The sequence below is a fragment of the Choristoneura fumiferana genome, chromosome 21 (genome assembly GCF_025370935.1).
Source record: "Choristoneura fumiferana chromosome 21, NRCan_CFum_1, whole genome shotgun sequence".
NCBI lineage: Eukaryota > Metazoa > Arthropoda > Insecta > Lepidoptera > Tortricidae > Choristoneura > Choristoneura fumiferana.
The window spans coordinates 13749728-13771227 of NC_133492.1; the positions used below are offsets into that span (position 1 = coordinate 13749728).

Genomic DNA, 21500 nt, shown 5'->3' on the forward strand with positions numbered 1-21500 from the left:
CGCGGGATAGCAAAAGTGATTCAATATCAGGGTTGATTTATTTTATATTCTATATCTAACTCTACCGGAACAGTACCATGACTGGCTGACTGACAGACAACGCATAGCCAAAAACTAAACTGGTGCTAGAGACTTGAAATTGGCTTATATGGATGTTGCATTGGCAACACCAAAAAAATGTAAATGTCAGACGCAAATTAACATATAGTGTTACGATTCAGCTCCGGTCTTTTAATTCGTCTCTCTATAAAAAAGTGCCCTACAGTAGCTGAAACACAAATAAAATAGTTGCAACGCAACATATGGTCCATCGAGCCTTCTTGGAACCGAAGATCCTCCGAAATCAGCGACCGGCGCGGCGACTAACCTATAACCACGCGGTGCAACAATTTCGTCGATTCCAAGAAAGAAGCAGCAGCGAATTTTCTGCCGCATTTTTTGTGCGCGTAGACACCAGAACATTTTACAGCTCAGCGCTTAAATAAGGACTGGTGAGCAAGAAAAAAAATCAGCGTGAAGCCACACTTCCGGTCTCCATGACACTCGTTTTGTCCGCCCGCGATTTCCGAGAATTCACTCAGCGAGGCAGCGCGTTTTGTCGGTTGGCAGCGCTGCTTCCGGTAAATCTACAAACAAGCAACAAGCAACGAACGAACCGAACTGGGGACAGGCGAAATCGAGATTGTAGAAGACTGCGTTCGCGTTCCAGTGTGCTAGTTTAGATTTTTTAGTTTTAAATTAGATTCAATGATCACGGCTCTTAATTGTTTCGCGTTTTGAGTTGTTATAACTGTAATTTTTCAATCAAAATGACCGAGTCAGAAAAAGTGTCGCTGGCGCAATTGGTGTGGCGCGTGGCCATGCAAAGGCTCCATAACCCGGTTATTGAACTATTCAGGTGAGTTGAGTAATAAACCTCTCACAGAACTAAAAATTAAGCGGGATAGGCTGATCCACGTGTTCCAAAATTTCGAGTCACTTCAGGTACAAATTGATGTCATTGAGCCTGATGACCAGCTTGCCGGGGTGGAAGACACCTATTGTCTTATCCTGCAGAGACTCGATGACGCGATAGCGGCGCATCACAGCTCGGGCGTGGCGCCTTCCTCCTCGGCGATAGGGCCATCAGTGCGCACCAAGTTACCGAACATAGAGATTCCCAAGTTTGATGGGAAATACAAGGACTACCAAACATTCATTGCGCTGTACGATTCCATGATTGCAAACAATAGTGAAATAGATAATGTGCACAAACTCTATTATCTTAGGACGCTCCTTGAGGGGGAGCCCTTAAAACTGATAGAAAACTTATCACTGTCATCTGAAAGTTATACAGCAGCTAAAACATTCTAAATGACAGATACAATAACAAATTTCAGATCATGGCAGAGCACATAAATAGCTTATTAGACTCTAATCCTATAACTAGATCAACGCCTAGTAATATAAGAGAGTTTGTGTCAGGCATAAAGCAACGCATAGCAGCACTGCAGAACCTAGGGTTGCCTGTTGAGTCCTGGGATGTAATCTTAGTCATTATTCTGTGTAAAAAGCTAGATTTGCTCACAAATCGCGCATTTCAGCTAGAAGAGATGCCAAAGCGGAACCCAAACTTAGTGAGTTGATCCAATTTTTAGAGAAGCGGGCACTGGCTCTGGAGCTTGCAGAGCCTGCCATAGCTGCACCAAGGTGCAGTTCGAAAGGCCAGCAATGAACAGCAGGCCTACATGGAAGGCAGCAACTGTGGCAGCAGCTCCGATGGCAGAACCAGACTTAGCAGCAAGCTCAGAAATGGAGCACACAGCCCGGCCCGGATCAGCTACTGCATCTGAAAAGCCCTGCGCATTCTGTAAGTGTTCCCACAGATTATTTACCTGCCCTAAGTTTCAATTAGCTAAACCAAAAGATAAGATAGAGTTTGTAGAAATTAACAAACTGTGCAAAACCTGCCTGAACCCGCACAGAGGAAAGTGTAGGTATCACTTCAAGTGTAATTACTGCAAAGGCAATCATAATTCGCTTCTTCACAGCGAGACTGAGGCCCCAGTCTCCAATCCTGTCTCGCTGCTGACAAATAAACAAACAAACCATGTTCTTTTGCCCACAGCCAAGGTTAAACTTATCTGTCAAAATGGCAAAGAAATTCAAGTCCGTGCTCTGCTGGACACCGGTTCACAGGTATCTTTCATCACTGACAATACTTTAAAAATTTTAGGGTACATCCCTGTGAGAAATGAGACATCCATAATTGGAATAACCCATGCAGAGAACAAAACCCATTTCTCTGTGCGGCTGGAAGTACATTCCAATGCATACCCATTCTCACTACCAGTAGAGTGTCATGTAGTAGACAAGATTACTATGAACCTACCACAAAATATGATTGACATGACAACATTAAACTTGCCCCCTAGTCTGAAGTTAGCTGATGACACATTCAACGCACCAGGAGACATTCAAATGCTAATGGGGGCTGATATTTTTTTCCAGATCCTGCTGCCAACGCAGACTGAGCCTCCACGCCAGCCTGCTTCAGCAGCACAGTCTCCACCTTCACCTCCATGCATCATTAACACTCTCTTCGGCCACATTGTAGCTGGTAACATTAATCATAATGGTTTGCAAACCAGTCGGCAATCAAATAAGGTAACAAGTCTTTTCTGTCAATCATGTGAAACAAACATTAATGAAAACTTAACTAATTTTGGAAAACTGAATCCGTCCCAGAAATATTTAATGAAACAATGGAACAGAAACTATGTGAAAAGGTTTTTCAAGAAACTGTGCAGTTAAAAGACAACAAGTTTCAAGTGGCAATGCCATTGAAACTTCCATTGGCCAATGTCAATGAAACATTAGGCAATTCCTTTAATTATGCATTAAAACGATTCATAAACTTAGAAAAACGGTTTGCCAAAAATCCTAATCTATTTGAGGAATATAAAAGGTTTATTCATGAATACTTGTCACTAGGGCATGGCTCTTATGTTGATATCAGTCAATACGATTTTGCAAGTGACCCTCTCTACTTTCTTCCCCATCAACCAGTCATAAATGAGGACAGTAAGACAACCAAACTTCGTGTTGTATTTGATGGGTCCATGGCCACAAACAAGAAGGTATCTTTAAATGACATACTGCTCAATGGCCCAGTTGTTCAGCGAGAACTCATAGAGGTACTCCTCTTGTTCCGAGTAGATAGCTTCATTTTCATAACCGATATCAGGCGTATGTTTAGGAACATTGAATTGGACCCGCAACAAACTTCATTGCAGAATATTCTGTGGCGGGACTCACCTGATCAGGAAATAAAATGTATACAGCTAAAGACCGTCACATATGGCCTCAAAAGTTCCTCATATCTTGCCACGCGCTGTCTCAAAGAATTGGCTGACAGACATAGGGACGAATATCCGAAAGCAGCCTTTGTACTGGATAATTCTTGTTACGTAGATGACATTCTGGTGGCTGATGACAATTTGAACGTCTTCATTGAAACCAAGCAACAATTGTCAAAATTACTGAGTTGGGAAGCTACCAATTGCATAAGTGCTTCCAACGCACCCGAATCCTTAAGGAGGTGCCGATAGAACAGACAGTTTTGATGAAGTTAACTTTCAAGAACAAAATTAAACACTAGTGTCAATTATAACATTAAAGATGACTGTTTCAAATTCTCATCACCCCAACCAACCAATGATAAAACTGTCACAAAACGACAAATATTGAGCTTTATTTAGTAAATTCTATGACCCTCTGGACTAATAGGACCAATATTTGTTAAAGCAAAAATAATTATGCAGAGCTTGTGGGCAGCAAATATCAGCTGGGACTCGCCCCCACCTACAACATATATAACGAATGCAAGATTTCATGAAAAGTATTTATAAAATGCCAACAATAGCCATACCTAGAAATGTTAACTTGAAGGATGCTTTAGTTATACAAATCATTGGATTGCAGATGCAGCCTCGTCCGCAGCGTATGGTGCTGCGCCTATCTACGAGTGATCGATACAGCAGGCAACGTAAAAAATCTCTGCCTCAGCTCAAAATCGCGAGTAAATCCCCTTAAAAAGCCTTGACTATTCCTAGATTGGAGCTAAACGCCGCGTTGCTGCTTATCAAATTAATAGTCAAAATCCATGACACACTCAAGTTAAAATTAAAAATTGATGATTATTTTGTATTCAGATTCACAAGTAGTTCTGTCATGGATCAAAACAGATTTGACTAAGCTCGACACTTATGTTGCGAACCGAGTCAAAGTAATACTCCAACATAGTGCCCAGCACAAGTGGCTGTACGTCAGATCCGCAGACAATCCCGCAGATTGCCTAAGCAGAGGTATTTTGCCGCACGAGCTCAGCAACCATGCACTGTGGTTTCAGGGCCCCAGTTTCCTATATGACAAAGATCATGTCTTTCACGCCTACGAACACACACCGAAACCGGTATCTGAAACCGAGCCACTGGTAGCATCTGTGAGCTCCGAGCTAGTAGTGTGCCCAGTTGCTCAAATACAAGCAACTGACATATTTAGTTCTTTATTAGAAAGAATCTCAAACATTACCAAAATGCAAAGAGTATTGGCGTATATGATCAGATTTTGTTGCAAGTTAACGAAGCGCAGTGCATTGTACACCGCAAGGCAGAATGGTGACTCTCATACATCCCAAGATAAAACGCTCTTGCAAGTGACAAAACTTTGTACAATGCAGGCAATAGATGGTAGTCCATTTCTAACCTCTGCAGAACTTAACAACTCTCTCTTATTACTAATTCAGTATGTACAATGCACAGAGTTTCAGGTCGAGATGAAGGCGCTCCGCGCTAATAAGCAGATCAAAGGCAGCCTCCAAGGCCTACACGTCTTCATCGATAAAATAGGCACGCTGCGCGTGGGCGGGCGCTTACAAAACGCCATGATACCGTACACCCAGCGCCATCCTGCGATTTTACCTAAAAACACCAAGCTTACTGATCTGATTATTAGGGAGGAGCATCACAGGCTATTACATGCAGGGCTTAAATTGGTAGCAAGTGGTTTGAGTCAGAAATATTATATAATAAACGGCCAAAGCGAAATTAAAGGAATTATATCAAAGTGTGTAACATGTTTCAGACTCAAGGCAGTTGCCGCCAAACAGCTGATGGGCTCTCTGCCTAGCGATCGAGTAAATCCGAGTCGGCCTTTCGAAAAGGTGGGCGTTGATTACTGTGGACCTATTTCTATAAAGCAGTCCAGAGTGAGGCGGTCATTGGTCACAAAGGGATACATAGCAGTATTCGTATGTTTTGTAACAAAAGCTGTCCATTTGGAGCTGGTATCTGACCTCCGAACTGACACCTTTCTCGCATGCTTCAAACGCTTTATTGCACGCAGGAATAAGCCCACACAAGTGTATTGCGACAACGCGTCCACTTTCAAAGGCGCTAAGAACCAGTTAGACGACCTCTATAGATTGTTCAATTCGCAGACCCACCAGTCACAAGTCCAGAGTTACGCAGCAAACTTAGGTATCAATTTTAATTTCATACCTAGTTATAGCCCTGTATTTGGTTCTTTATGGGAAGCTGCCGTGAAAAGTACAAAACACCACCTCAAGCGCGTGGTCGAGAGAGCCGTACTCACATACGAGGAGTTAAATACAGTATTAGTGCAGATAGAGGGCGTATTAAACTCTCGTCCGCTGACCCCTATGTCGCCTATCGACAAGGACGATTTTTCATTCCTTACCCCGGGTCATTTTTTAACGGGAGCTCCTCTGAATAGTTATCCAGAACAAGACGTTAGCTCTACACCTACAAATAGACTAAAATTTTGGAAATTGTGCACTAGCATGCAACAGCAGTTTTGGAAGGCCTGGTCCCAATCGTATCTAAATATGTTGCAAAATAGACCCAAGTGGAAGCAGGACCAGCCCAATATTAAGCCTGGTATGTTGGTACTCCTTGTAGAGATAAATACTCCTTCTCTCCTGTGGCCTACTGCAAGGGTCACAAGAGTTTTCCCAGGTACAGACACCAAGGTTCGTGCTCTTGAAGTTATCACTCCGAATGGTAATAAGCATGTAAGATCTGTACTAAAGTCTGTATCCTGCCTATTGATCAGTAGTAATAAAAATAATATTGATACTCAACTCACCTGCAGTACAGTAGGTATAAATAGTATTAAGATAGCGATGATCTCATTTAATGGTCTACCTGATTAGATACTAAGATTTAATAGAATCACTAAGTGTTATGCTTAAGACTGATCATTACTTGCCTAACATGTACCAGATTTATATAAGATACTTGAAGGTGTATGTTCTACTGTGTTATGAAAATGTTACCTTAAATACCTAGCTGGTATTATAATTGTATTACTTAAGAATGCAGTGTTATTAAAAGAGAAAAAATGTGCAAATAAAAGCACTCTTGGGTTTAAAGTCATAGGAATGACATGTTTTAGTTTTTATGTTTTGTAAGTTGTTATAAAGCACTCTAAGTTTATAGTCTTAGAAATGACTGATGTTTAGTTTAATATACTTGTCAATGTGTTACATAGTTTGTATGTAATTAAGAGGTGTATTTAGGGAATAGTTTCATCTTTCAGAAATATTTCATCAACCTAGATTTATATAACTACAGTCCACTTTTATTTGTTTATTTCTGTGAGGGGGAGCTATGTTGCATGGCAACACCAAAAAATGTAAATGTCAGACGCAAATTAACAATATAGTGTTATGATTCAGCTCCGGCCTTTTAATTCGTCTCTCTATAAAAAAGTGCCCTACAGTAGCTAAAACACAAATAAAATAGTTGCAACGCAACACTTATTCAACTTACTTACTTACTTACTCAATTTATAATCTACGATTACAATTAGTTAAAATCAAACTAAATAGCAACAGTAGGTACACATTCACTATTTAATACATCACGGGAACATGAAATAACTGTATAAGTATTTATTTTAATTATACAATAAGATTCGCCGTCTCCATCCCGACACAATTTTAAATAAGCAACTTTGTAGCATGGAAGAAAAGTAACTTACTTTTGCTTTAGCCACTCGACGTTTTGGCACCCAACATTAACCTACTAACACTGTAACGCTCGAACCTCGAACTTTCTGCAAGTTAAGTACCTAGTTAAGTTGACTTTTTACCTCACTTCTAATGCAGCTACTCATTAAGCTGGCAATATTCGACATTGCACCGAAACTAAACTATTTGCATGGTAATATTGTCATAAGGTTCCCACTGTTTTAGGGATTTCTGTCTACAGTACAATACAATGACTCTTTATTGTCAACCAGAAATAGTAAGCGATACAGAAAACAGGTACTTAAACAGAGAGAAAATTACGAGCAAGCAATAGGCCAATAAGCAAAAGCAAGCAACAGGCAAGCAAAGGCCAAACAACCAGTACAAATCAGTGCAAACAAACAATGTTTATTTTTTATTACCTAAAATAATTTTATTATAGTGCTTTTTAAGGATAATTCCGTCTGTTTTTTATTACAGTTTTTTTTATTATAGTCTTTGGGTCATTATAATTATGTTACATAGTAATATGTTAATTGTTAGTTTGTGTAAGAGAGTCAAAAATGTTTTTCACTAGAGTCTAATTTGCTCAAAATATGATAGCAAAGCTAAGTTGCTATATTCTCATAAGATCCAACGTTCCATTTTACGGACTACAAATTGTACTCGTTCTGGCCCCAGGGAACGTAAACAATAATCAAATGTCATCGTAAGGTCCTAAATTAAATACCTACCTTCATAATAGCATGTTATTCGTTACTACAAATGTCCTAAACTATTTTGGGTGTTTCGAAAACATCAGCTATTTTAGTTTGACGTTAGTTAAGAGACACCTAAGCTGTATGTACAGTCACCAGCATAAATATCTGCCACAGCGGAGCGTGCAAAAATATCTGATACGTCCTTCCGGCCCTAGAAATAGAGTCGTATCAGATATTTATGCACGCTTGTTGTGTCAGATACTGGTGCTGGTGACTGTACCTACCTAATATCCGTAATTTTATAGATCGTAAAAAATAAATATCTCTCTTGTTTCTGTACTATTAGCGGTTGCTATGATGTTTAACATTTCGAAATAAACATCAATCTCTTTTTATGCCTCATGCAGGCAAATATTAGTGAAACTTAAATATAACTAAGAGGTTTAACACACTCCACTTTCAGATTATAAACTCAAATTTGCATTGAAGTAACCCCTTCTCAAATTAAGCAATTCACCGGAATTGTCCAACACAGGCATACCTTATATATTTCGAGACTAGCTTTTGCCCGCGGCTCCGCCCGCGTGGTATTCGGTTATCGCGAGCTGTTCCCTCGGTAACTGTGCATTATTCCGGGATAAAAAGTAGCCTATGTCACTCTCGGGCCCATAAACTATCTCTATTCCAAAAATCACGTCGATCCATCGCTCCGTTACGGCGTAAAATACGGACAACAACACAAACACACAAACATACAAACACACTTTCGCATTTATAATATTAATACTTATGGATTAAGTGCCTAAATGCCAAGTTTCGTGGTTTTATCTTCGACAGCGACGAACTTCCACCATATAAACTTTCATCCCCTATTTCAGCCCCTTAAAGCTTCTTTTTCGCAATAAAAGATATAGCCTGTGTTCTTTTCCAAGATCTTTTCTATCTCTGTACCAAATTTCATCAAAATCAGTTCAGCGGTTTAGGCGTGAAAGCGTAACAGACAGACAGACAGAGTTACTTTCGCATTTATAATATTAAAAGTAGAAGTATGGATATTACCTGCCAAATACAAGCAATAAAAGTGTGTGTAATTCATCAGCCTGAGAGGAATAGCGGAGTATTTGAAAGACAGTAAACTTGCACAAAAGGACAGCTATTAACCACAATTTAGTACGGTTCTGGTTTCAACTTTAATATATACATCTCTATTTAATACATGAGGCAAGAAAGGGACAAAACTATGATGAATGAATATTGTGGCATTTGAGGCTCATACTACCCGTGAAAAGTGCTAATCTGAGTAAAGCTTTCGAAATTAGTTAGAGAGACAGACGGTCGACACTAAGCCGAATTAAGGATTCTGTCCACTAGACTGTATGTACATATACTAGACCTAATATTTCGATGTCTTGTGGAATGAATGCTTGAAGATTCATTTAGATGACGCGAGAAATATCATGCAAGATACAGTACATAATCGTCGATAATCGATCACTTACCCACACTCATTAGCTTTTTCCCGCGGCTTCGCCCGCGTGGAATTCGGTTATCGCGCGCTGTTTCCTCGGGAACTGTGCATTTTTTTGGGAAAAAGTAGCCCATGTCACTCTCTGGCCCATAAACTATCTCGTCGCTCAGTTTCGACGTGAAAGACGGACAAACATACAAACACACACACTTTCGCATTTATAATATTAGTACGGATAGCCGCACAGCTCCGCAATGTAACAAACTTCGCACGATATTCCTAGCATAATCTAAAATTAAGCTTAACTTAAATTACTATGAGTAGGAAGAAGATGTTTTTATTCAGCAATGGATGTATGCGATGTATACCTAGTGCCATTCACGAAGACGCGTGATTTTGACAAAATTAGACATTACCTACTGACTGTAATATAAGAACCACGGCACGCGTCATCGTGAATGATTCTACCTATATCACTATGAGTGGTAGCTTGACGCGCAGACACGTAACAGTATCAGTAACGGCCCGTCACAGACAAAACACGATATTTAACGGGAAAGCCTGGATACGCGACGTTGCCAGACCAGTACAGCTACTACGAAATTCGAAAATCGAAGTTCGTATGTGCCGTCCCGCAGTCGCTAATATTATTTAACACGAGAGTGAGAGGGATGGTACGACACGAACTTCCATTTTAGAATTTCGTAGTAGCTCTTCTGTTATTGCACACGGCAGTGCAAATTACATAGCAACTGCTATATTCCCGGCCAGATAACCCACTGCCGAATAATTTAAATCCTTATATAAATCTACCCAACAAACAAGCCCAAACAAGGAATCACATACACGAAGAATTATAAATATTACCTACCAAAATGATTTAAGAATTGAATTTCCAAAATTCACGCATGTTATGCGCGCCCTTCGCTAAAAATTTGCTTGCAAATTTTAAAACACATTTTTACTGCCTCAGAGCGTTATGAAATGCAAGATAAATACCGAAAAGTCAGGGACGTTTCAGATAATCTCATTATTAACTCGGGTAACCTTAGTGGAGTTATATTTAAAGGACTAATAACCCTGCGATGGCCAGCTAATGATGCACCGGCGAGTGTAATTCAATTTCAGAGCACCTCATATCCGACTAGTGTTGTTAGTAACTTGAGTCCCGAGTTCTAAAAAATAATGCTTAGACTCTAGAGTCTAATTTCATTAAATTATTTTTAAGCTGCAGTTGTTTTGAGTTTCGTGTTTTAACCGACTTCAAAAAAGGAGGAGGTTCTATGTTCCAATGTTTGTAATTTTTTTTATGTATGTTCACCGATTACTCAGTCAATTGTGGACCGATTTTCAAAATTATTTTTTTATTCAAAAGAGTATTCTTCTGAGGTGGTCCCATTGTCAGCAAGTTAAGATCTGATGATGGGATCCTAGGGAAATCGAGGGCAAACCTCAAATTTTATAGGCACACCTATGACGATTTTGGCATTTTTAGCATTAAGATGAGCATTTACATTCAGAAAGTATCTGGTAACCTGGACCTGATGAATAAGACTGTAGATGACCAATGGAACTCATCAAAGCTAAGTAATGCTCACTTGTCTATAAACGATCATGATAAATATACCTACCTAGATAAGCGACTAAGAAGAAGCTTTTAAGTTAATGATTATTTCGAACTGATTTGATGCTGAAGCCAGAAAGGCAACGGAACTCTGTTATAAAACAACGTAACTAAGTCGTGTTTGGACTTAATGGAATGGTTGTGAGATGTTCTTTGGCTACAAATCACTAAAAAGTGAGAAATAAAGAAAATTTTTAACAAAAAAGTAAAACCGACTTCAAAAAAAAACAAAATAACAAAAAATGGAACCGACTACAAAACCCTTGAAAATATTTTCTAGATACGTACTAGCTCGAAGTCGGTGACTCAGCACGAGGGATTGAAACCCCATGTAGGTGAGGTAGACGACTATTGTCCCAGTCCTGCTGGCTCGTGCTGAGGCACCGACTTCGAGCTAGTACGTACCTAGAAAATATTTTAAAGGGTTTTGTAGTCGGTTCCAATATTTGTTATTTTGTTTTTTTTTTTGTATTAAACTCGAGTTTTATTAATAAAACTTGAAATCGAACTCTAAAAAAATCGAAAACTTAACTTACTTATCCTATGTCACTCCGAAAGTCATGACGAATCTAATGATACCTCATATGTTACGAGTAATATCTGTTCAGCAGCATAGGCTGCAGAGAAACCCAGAGAAATAGATGGACATAAGTACATCGATATTCATACGCCTACATACATAGGGTCGAAAAACAACCATGTATATATGCGTGCAGATGTTTTTTGTTGTTTTAATATTCCGACCAAATTCTTACTTATTTATGTATAAAAGGTTGCTTGGAAGAGATCGCTCTTAAGCGATAAAGCGATATTGTTTATCTTTTAATTTCCTTTCTGTGTGCCTGTTTTTCTGTATCGGTTACTATTTTTGGTGTACCATCAGCCAAATATGTGGTCTACCGCCCTAAAGTTGATAATCGTTTGCACGTCATAAAACAATAATGCCAATGGGCGTGTCTGTCAACTTGAAAGTTCGACTTTAGCGACATATTCATTTGATAGGAACTTGTTTAAAAGTTGATAGACCACATATGGTACAATAAAGAGTCATTGTATTGTATTGTATAACCCTCCTTCGGTTAGTCAAGTAAATAGAAAACAAGGCCTTCAACATTTCAGATGGAATTTTAAATGAATGAAGTAGAAAATAAATAGGATTGGATAAGTTTGGATAATAGTAAATGTAAAATTGTATTTGACTAGTTTTAATTATTTTATACGTACGCTCAATAAAAAATTACTAATAGTACTTTGCAGCATTCTGATGGTCCTTTTGATTTGGCTTGAAAAGACTCAAGTGGCTTAAATGTGATGAGTCGAGTCTCCAAATTAAGTAGAAAAAAATCTTATTTTTTACAACACTACGTTCGACTAACTACGTTAGAGTTTTAACAACCTCTGAATAATTTAAATGGAACATGATTTTAGGGAACTTATCATTCACACGCAGTTGCAATGCCATTTATTTGGATGGTTCGGTTAATTCACTTATAATGCCCACTAATGAACCTTGCTCGTGTGGTAGCAATATAAAACTTTATAGATACCTAGTCCACTGATAATAGACCTCTGCAAGGTAACGCGTGAATCAACCATAACCTTGACCCTTAAATTGACAGTTTGCAGCAAAATGCACATGATTGAAGACTACTTACCTTTTTTTATAATTTTTTTAATGTAGATTTTTTTGTATTACTAACTTTGAATCATGATCTTTTATCAATTTTGACAATGTGGGGGACAACTGTTACTCGCGTCCGCAGGATTTACCTACCACAGCCCTGCACGTGTCCCCTGGGTGGTGCTAAAGAGTGACAAAACTTAAGGCGAATTGAACGTTCTTATAAATAGAGAAACGCATAATTATGAGTGGTATCCACATGATAGGAAATGTTTGTTCTGGGAATCCTGTTCGGGAACCCTTGACTAGAGATGTTGGACCATCAGTTCGCATCCTGCAAATCAATATTGAAGGCATTAGCTCAGCCAAAAGTGACTACCTGCAAAGGCTCCTGCATGAGATGAACATTGACGTAGTCCACATTCAGGAAACCCACACGAAGGATGACTCTGATCTCGAAAGGAGGGGCCAAATGCCCGGGTACACCTTAGTTAAAGCTGTGCACCACCCTAAGTATGGTATAGCCACTTACGCGAGGTCAAGCCTGAACGACATCCAGTTGATAGACTCCAGCGATGTTGATCTCATTTTCACAGTCACGATCCAAGTCAATAATCTCACAGTAACTAACGTGTACAAGCCGCCGAAAGTGAAATGGCCACCGGGTGTTTTACCTAACTTTCAACATCCTTGCACTTACATGGGAGATTTCAACAGCCATCACACAATCTGGCGCTATCGAGACATGGACGAGAATGGAGAAGTGCTTGCTCTTTGGGCGGACCTCTGTGATCTCCACCTGTTGTTTGATGCCAAAGACAAGGGTAGCTTTCGCTCTGCAAGATGGAACAGGGACTATAATCCCGACTTGACCTTTGTCTCCAGAGACCACCTTGACCAGCCTCTACCTGCAACCTGTACAGTGCTCGGCAATTTTCCAAATAGCCAACATAGACCGATCGTCACAGATATAGGCCTCAAAATACCTCTAGCTAATTCGATGCCTGTGCCTAGGTGGAATTTTGGTCGCGCGGACTGGGATGGTTTCCGGGTGAGCTTGGACACAGAACTTGCAGCAGCAAACTTAGAACCTATCGCCTCGAACTACAGTAAATTTGTTGAACTAGTCATCAAAGCAGCTAAAGTTAACATACCTAGGGGCTATAGGAAAGAATATGTACCTGGCTGGAATTCAGATAGCGAAAAGTTATACCACGAATACCAGGAATCGGAGGATCAGAGTGCTGGAGCAGCATTGCTTCATTCTTTGGACCGAAGCAGGAAGGAAAAGTGGGAGTCTGCGGTTGGCAACATGGATTTCAAGAGGTCAAGCAGAAAGGCCTGGAAAGTCTTGCACCGCCTGTCAGGGAAACAACACCCGCAAAAACTTAGCCTGAAAGTCAACCCTGATGCTATTGCCAACCGAATGGTAGACGTAACCAGAGCAAAGAGGGATAAGATGTTTACTAAACGAGTAAAACAAGCGCTGAGAACTGACAGAAGGAGTGCTCCGACTGGGCAGCATCTCTCAAGACCCTTTAGTATTGGTGAAGTCGTGGATGGCATTAAGCTTTTAAAATACGGCAAAGCAGCGGGGCCAGACAACATCTTTAATGAATTCATTCGAGCCATGGGCCCGGTGAGCGTAGGCTGGCTTGCTGCGCTTTTTGACTATATTCTACTTAACAACCGGTTGCCTAAGGAATTCAAGCTGGCAAAGGTCATAGCGGTACTGAAGCCTGGCAAGACAGACGACCGACCTGAAAATTTCCGCCCCATCTCCCTCCTCAGCTGTATCTATAAGCTTCTGGAACGCCTTATCCTTGCTAGAATAACTCCATACGTAGAGGCTGTCATACCACTCGAGCAGGCTGGTTTCAGGGGTGGCAGAAGTTGTACGGATCAGGTCCTAGCCCTAACCACACATATCGAAGCTGGGTTTCAGAGGCAACTAAAATCCACTGCAGTCTTCGTGGACTTAACTGCTGCTTATGATACGGTATGGAAACAAGGGCTGCTATTTAAAATTATTAAAACGATTCCAAGCAGGGAAATAGCAGATATCATCATGAGCATGCTTAGTGAGAGGGAGTTTGAGGTCTACCTGGGTAACGCCAAAAGCCGCAAGAGAAAACTTAATAATGGCCTGCCACAGGGCTCTGTACTTGCCCCGACTCTTTTCAATCTATATATCCACGACTTACCACCAACTGAGGCCACCAAATTCATTTATGCTGATGATATAGCACTTGTATTTCAAGGTAGAGACTTCAAGTCTGGCGAGGAAGTTTTATCATCCGACTTATCAAGGCTCAATGAATATTTTAGTTCCTGGCGTCTGATACCAAGCCCAAGCAAGACAGAAGTGGCGTGCTTCCACCTTAATAACCGTATGGCAAACTACCAACCAGCTGTCTCTTTCAAAGGGGAATTACTTAAGTACAATCCCTGCCCAAAATACCTTGGAGTGACACTGGATAGGACTCTGACGTACAAGGAGCACCTCCAAAAGGTATCCTTGAAGGTTGCCTCACGGAACAACATCCTCCATAAACTCTGTGGCACTACCTGGGGTGCCTCCGCTGATTGCCTGCGTACGTCAGCTGCAGCGCTCGTCTTTTCGGCAGCCGAATACTGTGCTCCGGTATGGCTTGAGAGTGCGCACGTACAAAAAGTGGACACTAAATTGAATGAGGCCATGCGATGTGTCTCGGGCACAATCAAGTCTACTCCCCTCCACTGGCTCCCAGTTCTCAGCCATATTGCTCCGCCACATCTCCGCAGGATGCAAGCGCTAAAAAGAGAAGCGGAAAAAATACAGGCGGACCAGTCTCTGCCTGTTCACCAGCCTTTCTGTCACCCTCCACCCCAACGGCTTAAATCTCGGCACCCTGCTTGTGTAACAGCCCAAAACCTAGGGGATTTTGACATCAAACAGAGGTGGAAGGACGAGTGGAATGCACAAACTACTGGAACTGCCCTGCAAACTATAGACCCCACGGTTAAACCAGATGGTTTCAGTCTACCACGCAAGCTCTGGTGCCGCTTAAACAGACTGAGAACAGGACACGGACGCTGTCACTACTTTCGGTACAAGTGGGGTTGGCGGGACTCGGCCCTCTGCGAATGCGGCGAGGAGGCTCAAACTATGGAGCACATTGTACAGCGCTGCCCTCTACACTCATACTCGGGCTCCCCTGGAGATCTGTACAATCTGACACCTGACTTAATGTCGTGGCTTGGGACCCTGAATGTGGATTTATAGCTAGTTTGTAATTTGCTTTCTTTAGTGTAATTGTTTAATGTTTTACGCCATACGATTAAATAAATAAATAAATATATTTGACAATTTCAGGGTTAAAGGCGTTTAACGAATTTAATAACTTTAAAGATCAGTTTATTTCTCTAACTTTAACAAATTTTCGAAAATAAAATTGAACGTCCGATTTCGCTTGAGCATCGCGCGCCCCGGATATCCCTACGGATTAGGCATAGCATTTAAATTGAAATACTGGCAGTGATAATTCAATTTCTGGAGTCCGGACAGGGGCGGGCCGCGAATGCGCTGCTGCCTACCGGAAAACTCTTAGCTACCTTAATAGACACCGACGCAAATTATTTTTCAATTTCGCACCCCCGAAGTTGTAAAGAGTTTTTGGGCAAAATTCAAAAATAAGGATTTTTTGCCGTGAAAACTGATATAACAAACTTTTATGGATCTGATTTTAAAGAAATGCGAAAGTAGCTGTTATGTAAGTACCGCCTTTGAGTAATAGCGTTTCGTTATATCCACATTCATAACCGTAAGGCCACGGACTGAACGCCAGCGAGCAGCGGGAGTGCAGTAAAGCGGGGACTGTGTTCTTTGTTCATTGCGCTGCCGAGACGCTCGACGCACAGCAGTTGTGACAGCATACTAGCATACGCAATAAACAGAGAAAACGCTTGTGGCTCCGCTGCCCGCTCGCTGCCCGTCTTACTGCCCGCTGTCAGTTTATGGCCTAAAAGACAACCATTGGATACACAAAATAAAAGAGCCACAAATTAATAAGCCTTCTGGGCACCTTACCCATTGACGGCGATTTAGGCCAAATTTTCTATCTATAGTTTAATTATGTTTTATTATGTTTGTGTTTAGTACTTAAATTATTGTCATCATTAAAAGGAAATTAACCCATAAGTTATTTGGTAAAAAATGTTGTTATTCGCATTGATATCGGAGTTTTATAAACTTACAAAAATGTAAGTCTAAACGTCTATTCATCGTTCACTTGTAAGATGTGAAAGGATGAGTTGCTAGTTAAATAAAATTCTTGTGAAAAATTTTACTTTTAGTTATTACTTAAAAACTTTTATCAATAGTCTGCATGTCAAATTATAAAGTTGTCACATAGTATAGTAGAAAAACACAATACGCCGTTTGATTTCTACAGCTAGTATATACGAAAAGAGAAATAGTAGATTGTTCAACAAGGGACTAAAATAAGCCATAATGACACGAGATGCTTAGCCACTCGAGCAGAGAATTCAAGTGACATTATGGTTGTTTAGTCTCTCGTTAAACACTCTACTTTTAACTTTGACTGCGAGGAAAAAAAACAACGCTCTGTTCAAAATAACAATATTACTTTTCTAAAACGTACGCTCGACTAATGGACCCTGTGTTCAAGAATCAAATAGCAAAAAAATTGTTACTCGGTTTTTTCTTTTCTTTTTTATTTTTAAAGTGACGCTTTAAATGCTTGCATATATTTACCCAACAGTTTCAAAATTGAAAACTATTTTAAAACTGATTGGATTATGCATAATAAAATGAAATAATCCTTATTATAGTTGAATAGATTCATATTCGTAATCATTAATTGTGTTAAATATTTTTGCATGGCTATCAGTTATTTTTAGGTTATTCCCACGCCCTGAAAATCCTCTATTTACAAACACCGTGATTGGCTGTTTTGAGGTTTCCAACGTAAATTTTAAAAAAAGCTTTTATCCCTAGAGAATAATGAGTTTTAGTCCTGATATGCAGAGACTAAAGTAACATTTTAAGAGCATGAGAAGTGAAAAATATCTTAAAGCGCCCAATCAAACACAGGTTTAGGTTTAAAGACATTTATTCCCATATAAGATATTACATCACTTCCATGAGAACAATAGTTTGCATTATCACTTAATTATTGTACAATATAAATAACAGAAAATCCGTTAGTCGGTGAGAGTTAACATAACAAGTAGGTAGTAAATGCTTGAACATACGTTACTATTCCACTCATCTCGAGGAAAACACAAAGTACACAATAACAAAGCACTTCGTGGACATCGTAATGAGGAAACACGCCGACAACACGCTTTCTGATAACCGGATACCACCTTATTAGTGATAATCCAGCCATTGGAGTTTCATTTCGAAATGAAAAATACTCGTATTAACCTTTATTTTGTTTTTATTAACCTTTGTTTTTATTTATTTTATTTTATTTATTGTAATTTTTACTAACATAGGTTAAGATAAATTGTTTAACAAAATGAGTCGTAATGTTACTTGAATAAATGAATTTAATTATTATTATTATTATTATTTTGGTAGTCTAAAAATTGTCTCCAAAGTGTCAGCGTCTCGTGTTGTTTTGAGACCATTTATAGAAAGCAAAAAAAAAAGATTAAGTAAACGTTTAACCAACACCTAAAAACCACGAATTATAGAAACACAATTGCAGAATTCAGCATTTGTGGACGAGTAGCGGCCTTTACACTCGCCAATGCTACGCGACGGCGATATGGCTCTCTAAAACGATACAAATGTAGACTCACCCTTAGCCATTCAAGCACTCAACCAGCCAGGATTAACATTCTTGCCATTTATCCCGCAAAACCACGTTAGCAACGTTATCTCGTCAACTGAGCACACATCGAAATAAAACAGATTTATTGACTGTGGCTCACATCGAAGTGTGTGAATAAAAGATGAAGCTGGCCACAGCTACGGGCGGAATAGAAAAAATGGCTTCGGACTCTAATAAAATATAGCAACTGACGTTTTTATTTTACGAGCCTGTTTATTGCTTTAATTCAGCGGTTGCCAACCAGTGACCCGTGGACTAAGAGGACTTAACGGTCAAAATAAATAGTTATCACTTTCCTACAATAACATTATTTTCGCTGCTGCTATCTAGCTCCACCATCTTGCCTGTTTTCTCTGAAACGTAATTAAATATCTTTATTATAAAAAAGCCGTAGTAGCTAGGCCAATAGTAAAAAGCCGTGACAGTGTAGCGGTTTGACCTAAGGCCTTTCTAGCAGAAGATCATGGGTTCAAACTTGGACTCATACCTCTTGATTTTCTCGGAATTTATTCGCAAAATTACATTTTAAATTAACCACCAGCTCTTCGGAGAAGAAAAACAAAATGGGAAACCTTTATGGCCGAGAAGCAATTCTATGGTGTATGTGAAGTTCCCAATCCGCACGAGGCCTCTGTGGGAACAACAACCCAAGCCTTCTTATTTTGAGCGAACTATAAATAGACCTGCGCCTAGCAGTGGGGATGAGTATAGACCTGAGATAATGATGAAAAGGTTCAGGTTATTGTGTTACGGTTAGACGCCGTCTCAAATCTGCAGATTTTATACTTGAATGCCTAGAGTTCAGATACTGACCATAAAATTATTTGACGAGTTAAAATATTTATCTCTGAACGTTCGGCAATCTTATTTCATAATAGTGCCGCTTTTATTTATTTTATTTCACTCGCAAATTTCTACGAAATTACATTTTGTAGTATTTTTGAACAATGAAAATCGAAAGAACTGGAAGTATCGTGTCGATATTAAATAATTAAATGTGAATTACATTTCAACAAAAACATGCCAAGTCTCAATTGAGATGATTTATCAATAAAAAGTAGAGAAATTTCATAAACAGCCAAGCATAGGAGGATTAAAGAATACAAAAGTATGGCTATAATCTGGGCCGTTGCGGTATTCTACATCGCACCTATAAATGGTAACAACGCCGTAAATGTAATTTAAAAAAAAAATGGTGCGAAACGCTGCGATATAATATCGCGATAGAGGTGCGATATTGTCAAATTATCGAGTTGAATGCAGACAGACAGACTGATAGTAAAGCGACAGTAGAAGGGTTCCATTTGTCCCCCTTCGGGTAGGTACGGAACCCTAAAAAAGGTTACGTACTGCTGGTCTGAAGTGGGTCCTAGAGTAGAAGCCATGGGGGGAAAACCGACCTCAAGGTAGACCACAAATGCGGTGGAAAGACGATGTGAAAAAGGTTGTTGGTTCAAATTGGATCCAAAAAGCACAATGCCGCGACGAGTGGAAAAATTGAAGGAGGCCTCCACCGAGAAGGTTGAGAAAGGCTGAAGAACAAGAAGAAGACTGCTGGTCTAATGTAAATAGGATACTTAAACTTGCCTCAACTACTAAAAATAAAGAAAACAAATCGCAAATCAATAATAAATAACCGTTCAGCAAATAGCATGCTAAAATTTCATTTAACAAGTTACCTAGAATATAAGCAAACATATTGTAACATACACACATATACCTAGAATCAATTTGCGTAGCTTAACGTGTAACGAACCATAAAAGACGAGCATCTTGTTTAAAGTCTAATTAATAGAAAATATTTCTGAAGAATCGTCGACAAAGTGTTTGCTTAGTTGCCTTTTTAATTTAACAGTGTGTATCGAAAATACAAACTGAAATGTAGATGCACAGAAAAATCAGAAAAATAACCGTGGCTGGTGGTCCAGTGGTGGTGTAACGGTATAGCACACGGCACGGAATGCCGAGGACCTGGGTTCGATTCCCAGCGCTGGTCTTATTTTTCTGGTTTTTCTGTGCATCTATATTTCAGTTTGTATTTTCGATATAGGTTTTACGGGATGACCGTAAAAGTAAAAAATTTGGAATTGAAATAAAAAATACAAAAAGATTCCAAAAAAAAAAAATCTTAACAGTGTGTGTTTGAACAACGTTCATTTAATATGACTCGTTTCATTTTTTAAATTATGATTCCATCAATAGCAATAATTTATCATTAGCTTACTCGTAGTTTAAACTTAACATCTAAAACCGTACGTAACCGTACTACGTAACTTAAAACCTAAAATTGCTAAAAGTGGCTCCGAAGCGGTATCGTTTCGTGTGCTCTGCCTACCCCATTTGGGATTAAAGGCGTGATGTTTGTGTGTGTGTCGTAGTATTAAGCCTAACCTTATTGCGCTTCGCCACTTTTAGCCATTTCCCACAGAAGTCATCATTATCATCATCAACTGGAAGACGTCCACTGGTGGACAAAGACTTCCCCAGTTACCTACTGCTCTCACGATGTCGTCGGTCCATCTAGTGGGAGGCCTGCCCACGCTTCGTCTTCCGGGTCATGGTCGCCACTCGAGGACATTTCTCTCCTAACAAGGAAAGTCCTATAGGAGTCTTAATTGAAAATTACCTACCAGTGGCACAGCGCCGTAGCAATTCAATCCCTACCGGATTACCTGCGTTTTTTACGTGACGTCGTATAGCAGAGATTGTGTTTGGACTAACTGAAAGTTAATTAAAGAAAACATATTTGCTACGCGATGTTTACCGTGAGCTTTAACGAACTCCCGATGTAATTACGATCTTCATTCAGAAGCACATAAGACTTACTCACGCTTAAGATTGTTTTTTTGGAGTCTTTTTCTATTTTTATTTCAAAACCAAATTTTGTTACTTTTATGGTCATCCCGTAAAAACCTATATGGAAAATACAAACTGAAACATAGATGCACAGAAAAACCGGAAAAATAGACCAGCGCTGGGAATCGAACCCAGGTCCTCGGCATTCCGTGCCACGTGCTATACCACTACACCACCACTGGACACGAATTTCTCCTATGCACCACATATCTCAGCTTGTTTGTTTCTTATTTAGTCAAGCAGCGACACTCACGTTCACGCTTCTCTGGGATATATTACGAAAAGTATACTTTGCGCTTCTGATAAAAAAAGAAAAAGTTTTAAGCTAAAAACAGACTGACGGCGTGTCCCGGG

The 21500-nt window shown here is 39.7% G+C and overlaps 1 protein-coding gene across 1 annotated transcript; it reads left to right on the forward strand.

Annotated features, from left to right (window-relative positions):
• The first annotated feature begins 3891 nt into the window (after window positions 1–3891).
• LOC141440003 (uncharacterized) lies at window positions 3892–6328 on the forward strand. The gene is made up of 5 exons (XM_074104461.1): window positions 3892–4060; window positions 4194–4346; window positions 4803–4932; window positions 5125–5939; window positions 6285–6328. The coding sequence occupies exons 1-5, from the start codon at window positions 3892–3894 to the stop codon at window positions 6326–6328; spliced, it is 1311 nt and encodes a 436-aa protein (XP_073960562.1).
• The last annotated feature ends 15172 nt before the right edge of the window (window positions 6329–21500 follow it).

Bases quoted from the DNA above. Each gene is read 5' to 3' on its own strand.
- LOC141440003 (XM_074104461.1), top strand. From the start codon at position 3,892: ATGCCAACAATAGCCATACCTAGAAATGTTAACTTGAAGGATGCTTTA. The intron at 4,061-4,193 runs GTAAATCCCCTT...TTTTGTATTCAG, and splicing joins GCCTCAGCTCAAAATCGCGA to ATTCACAAGTAGTTCTGTCA. The intron at 4,347-4,802 runs GTATTTTGCCGC...TACAATGCACAG, and splicing joins CGCAGATTGCCTAAGCAGAG to AGTTTCAGGTCGAGATGAAG.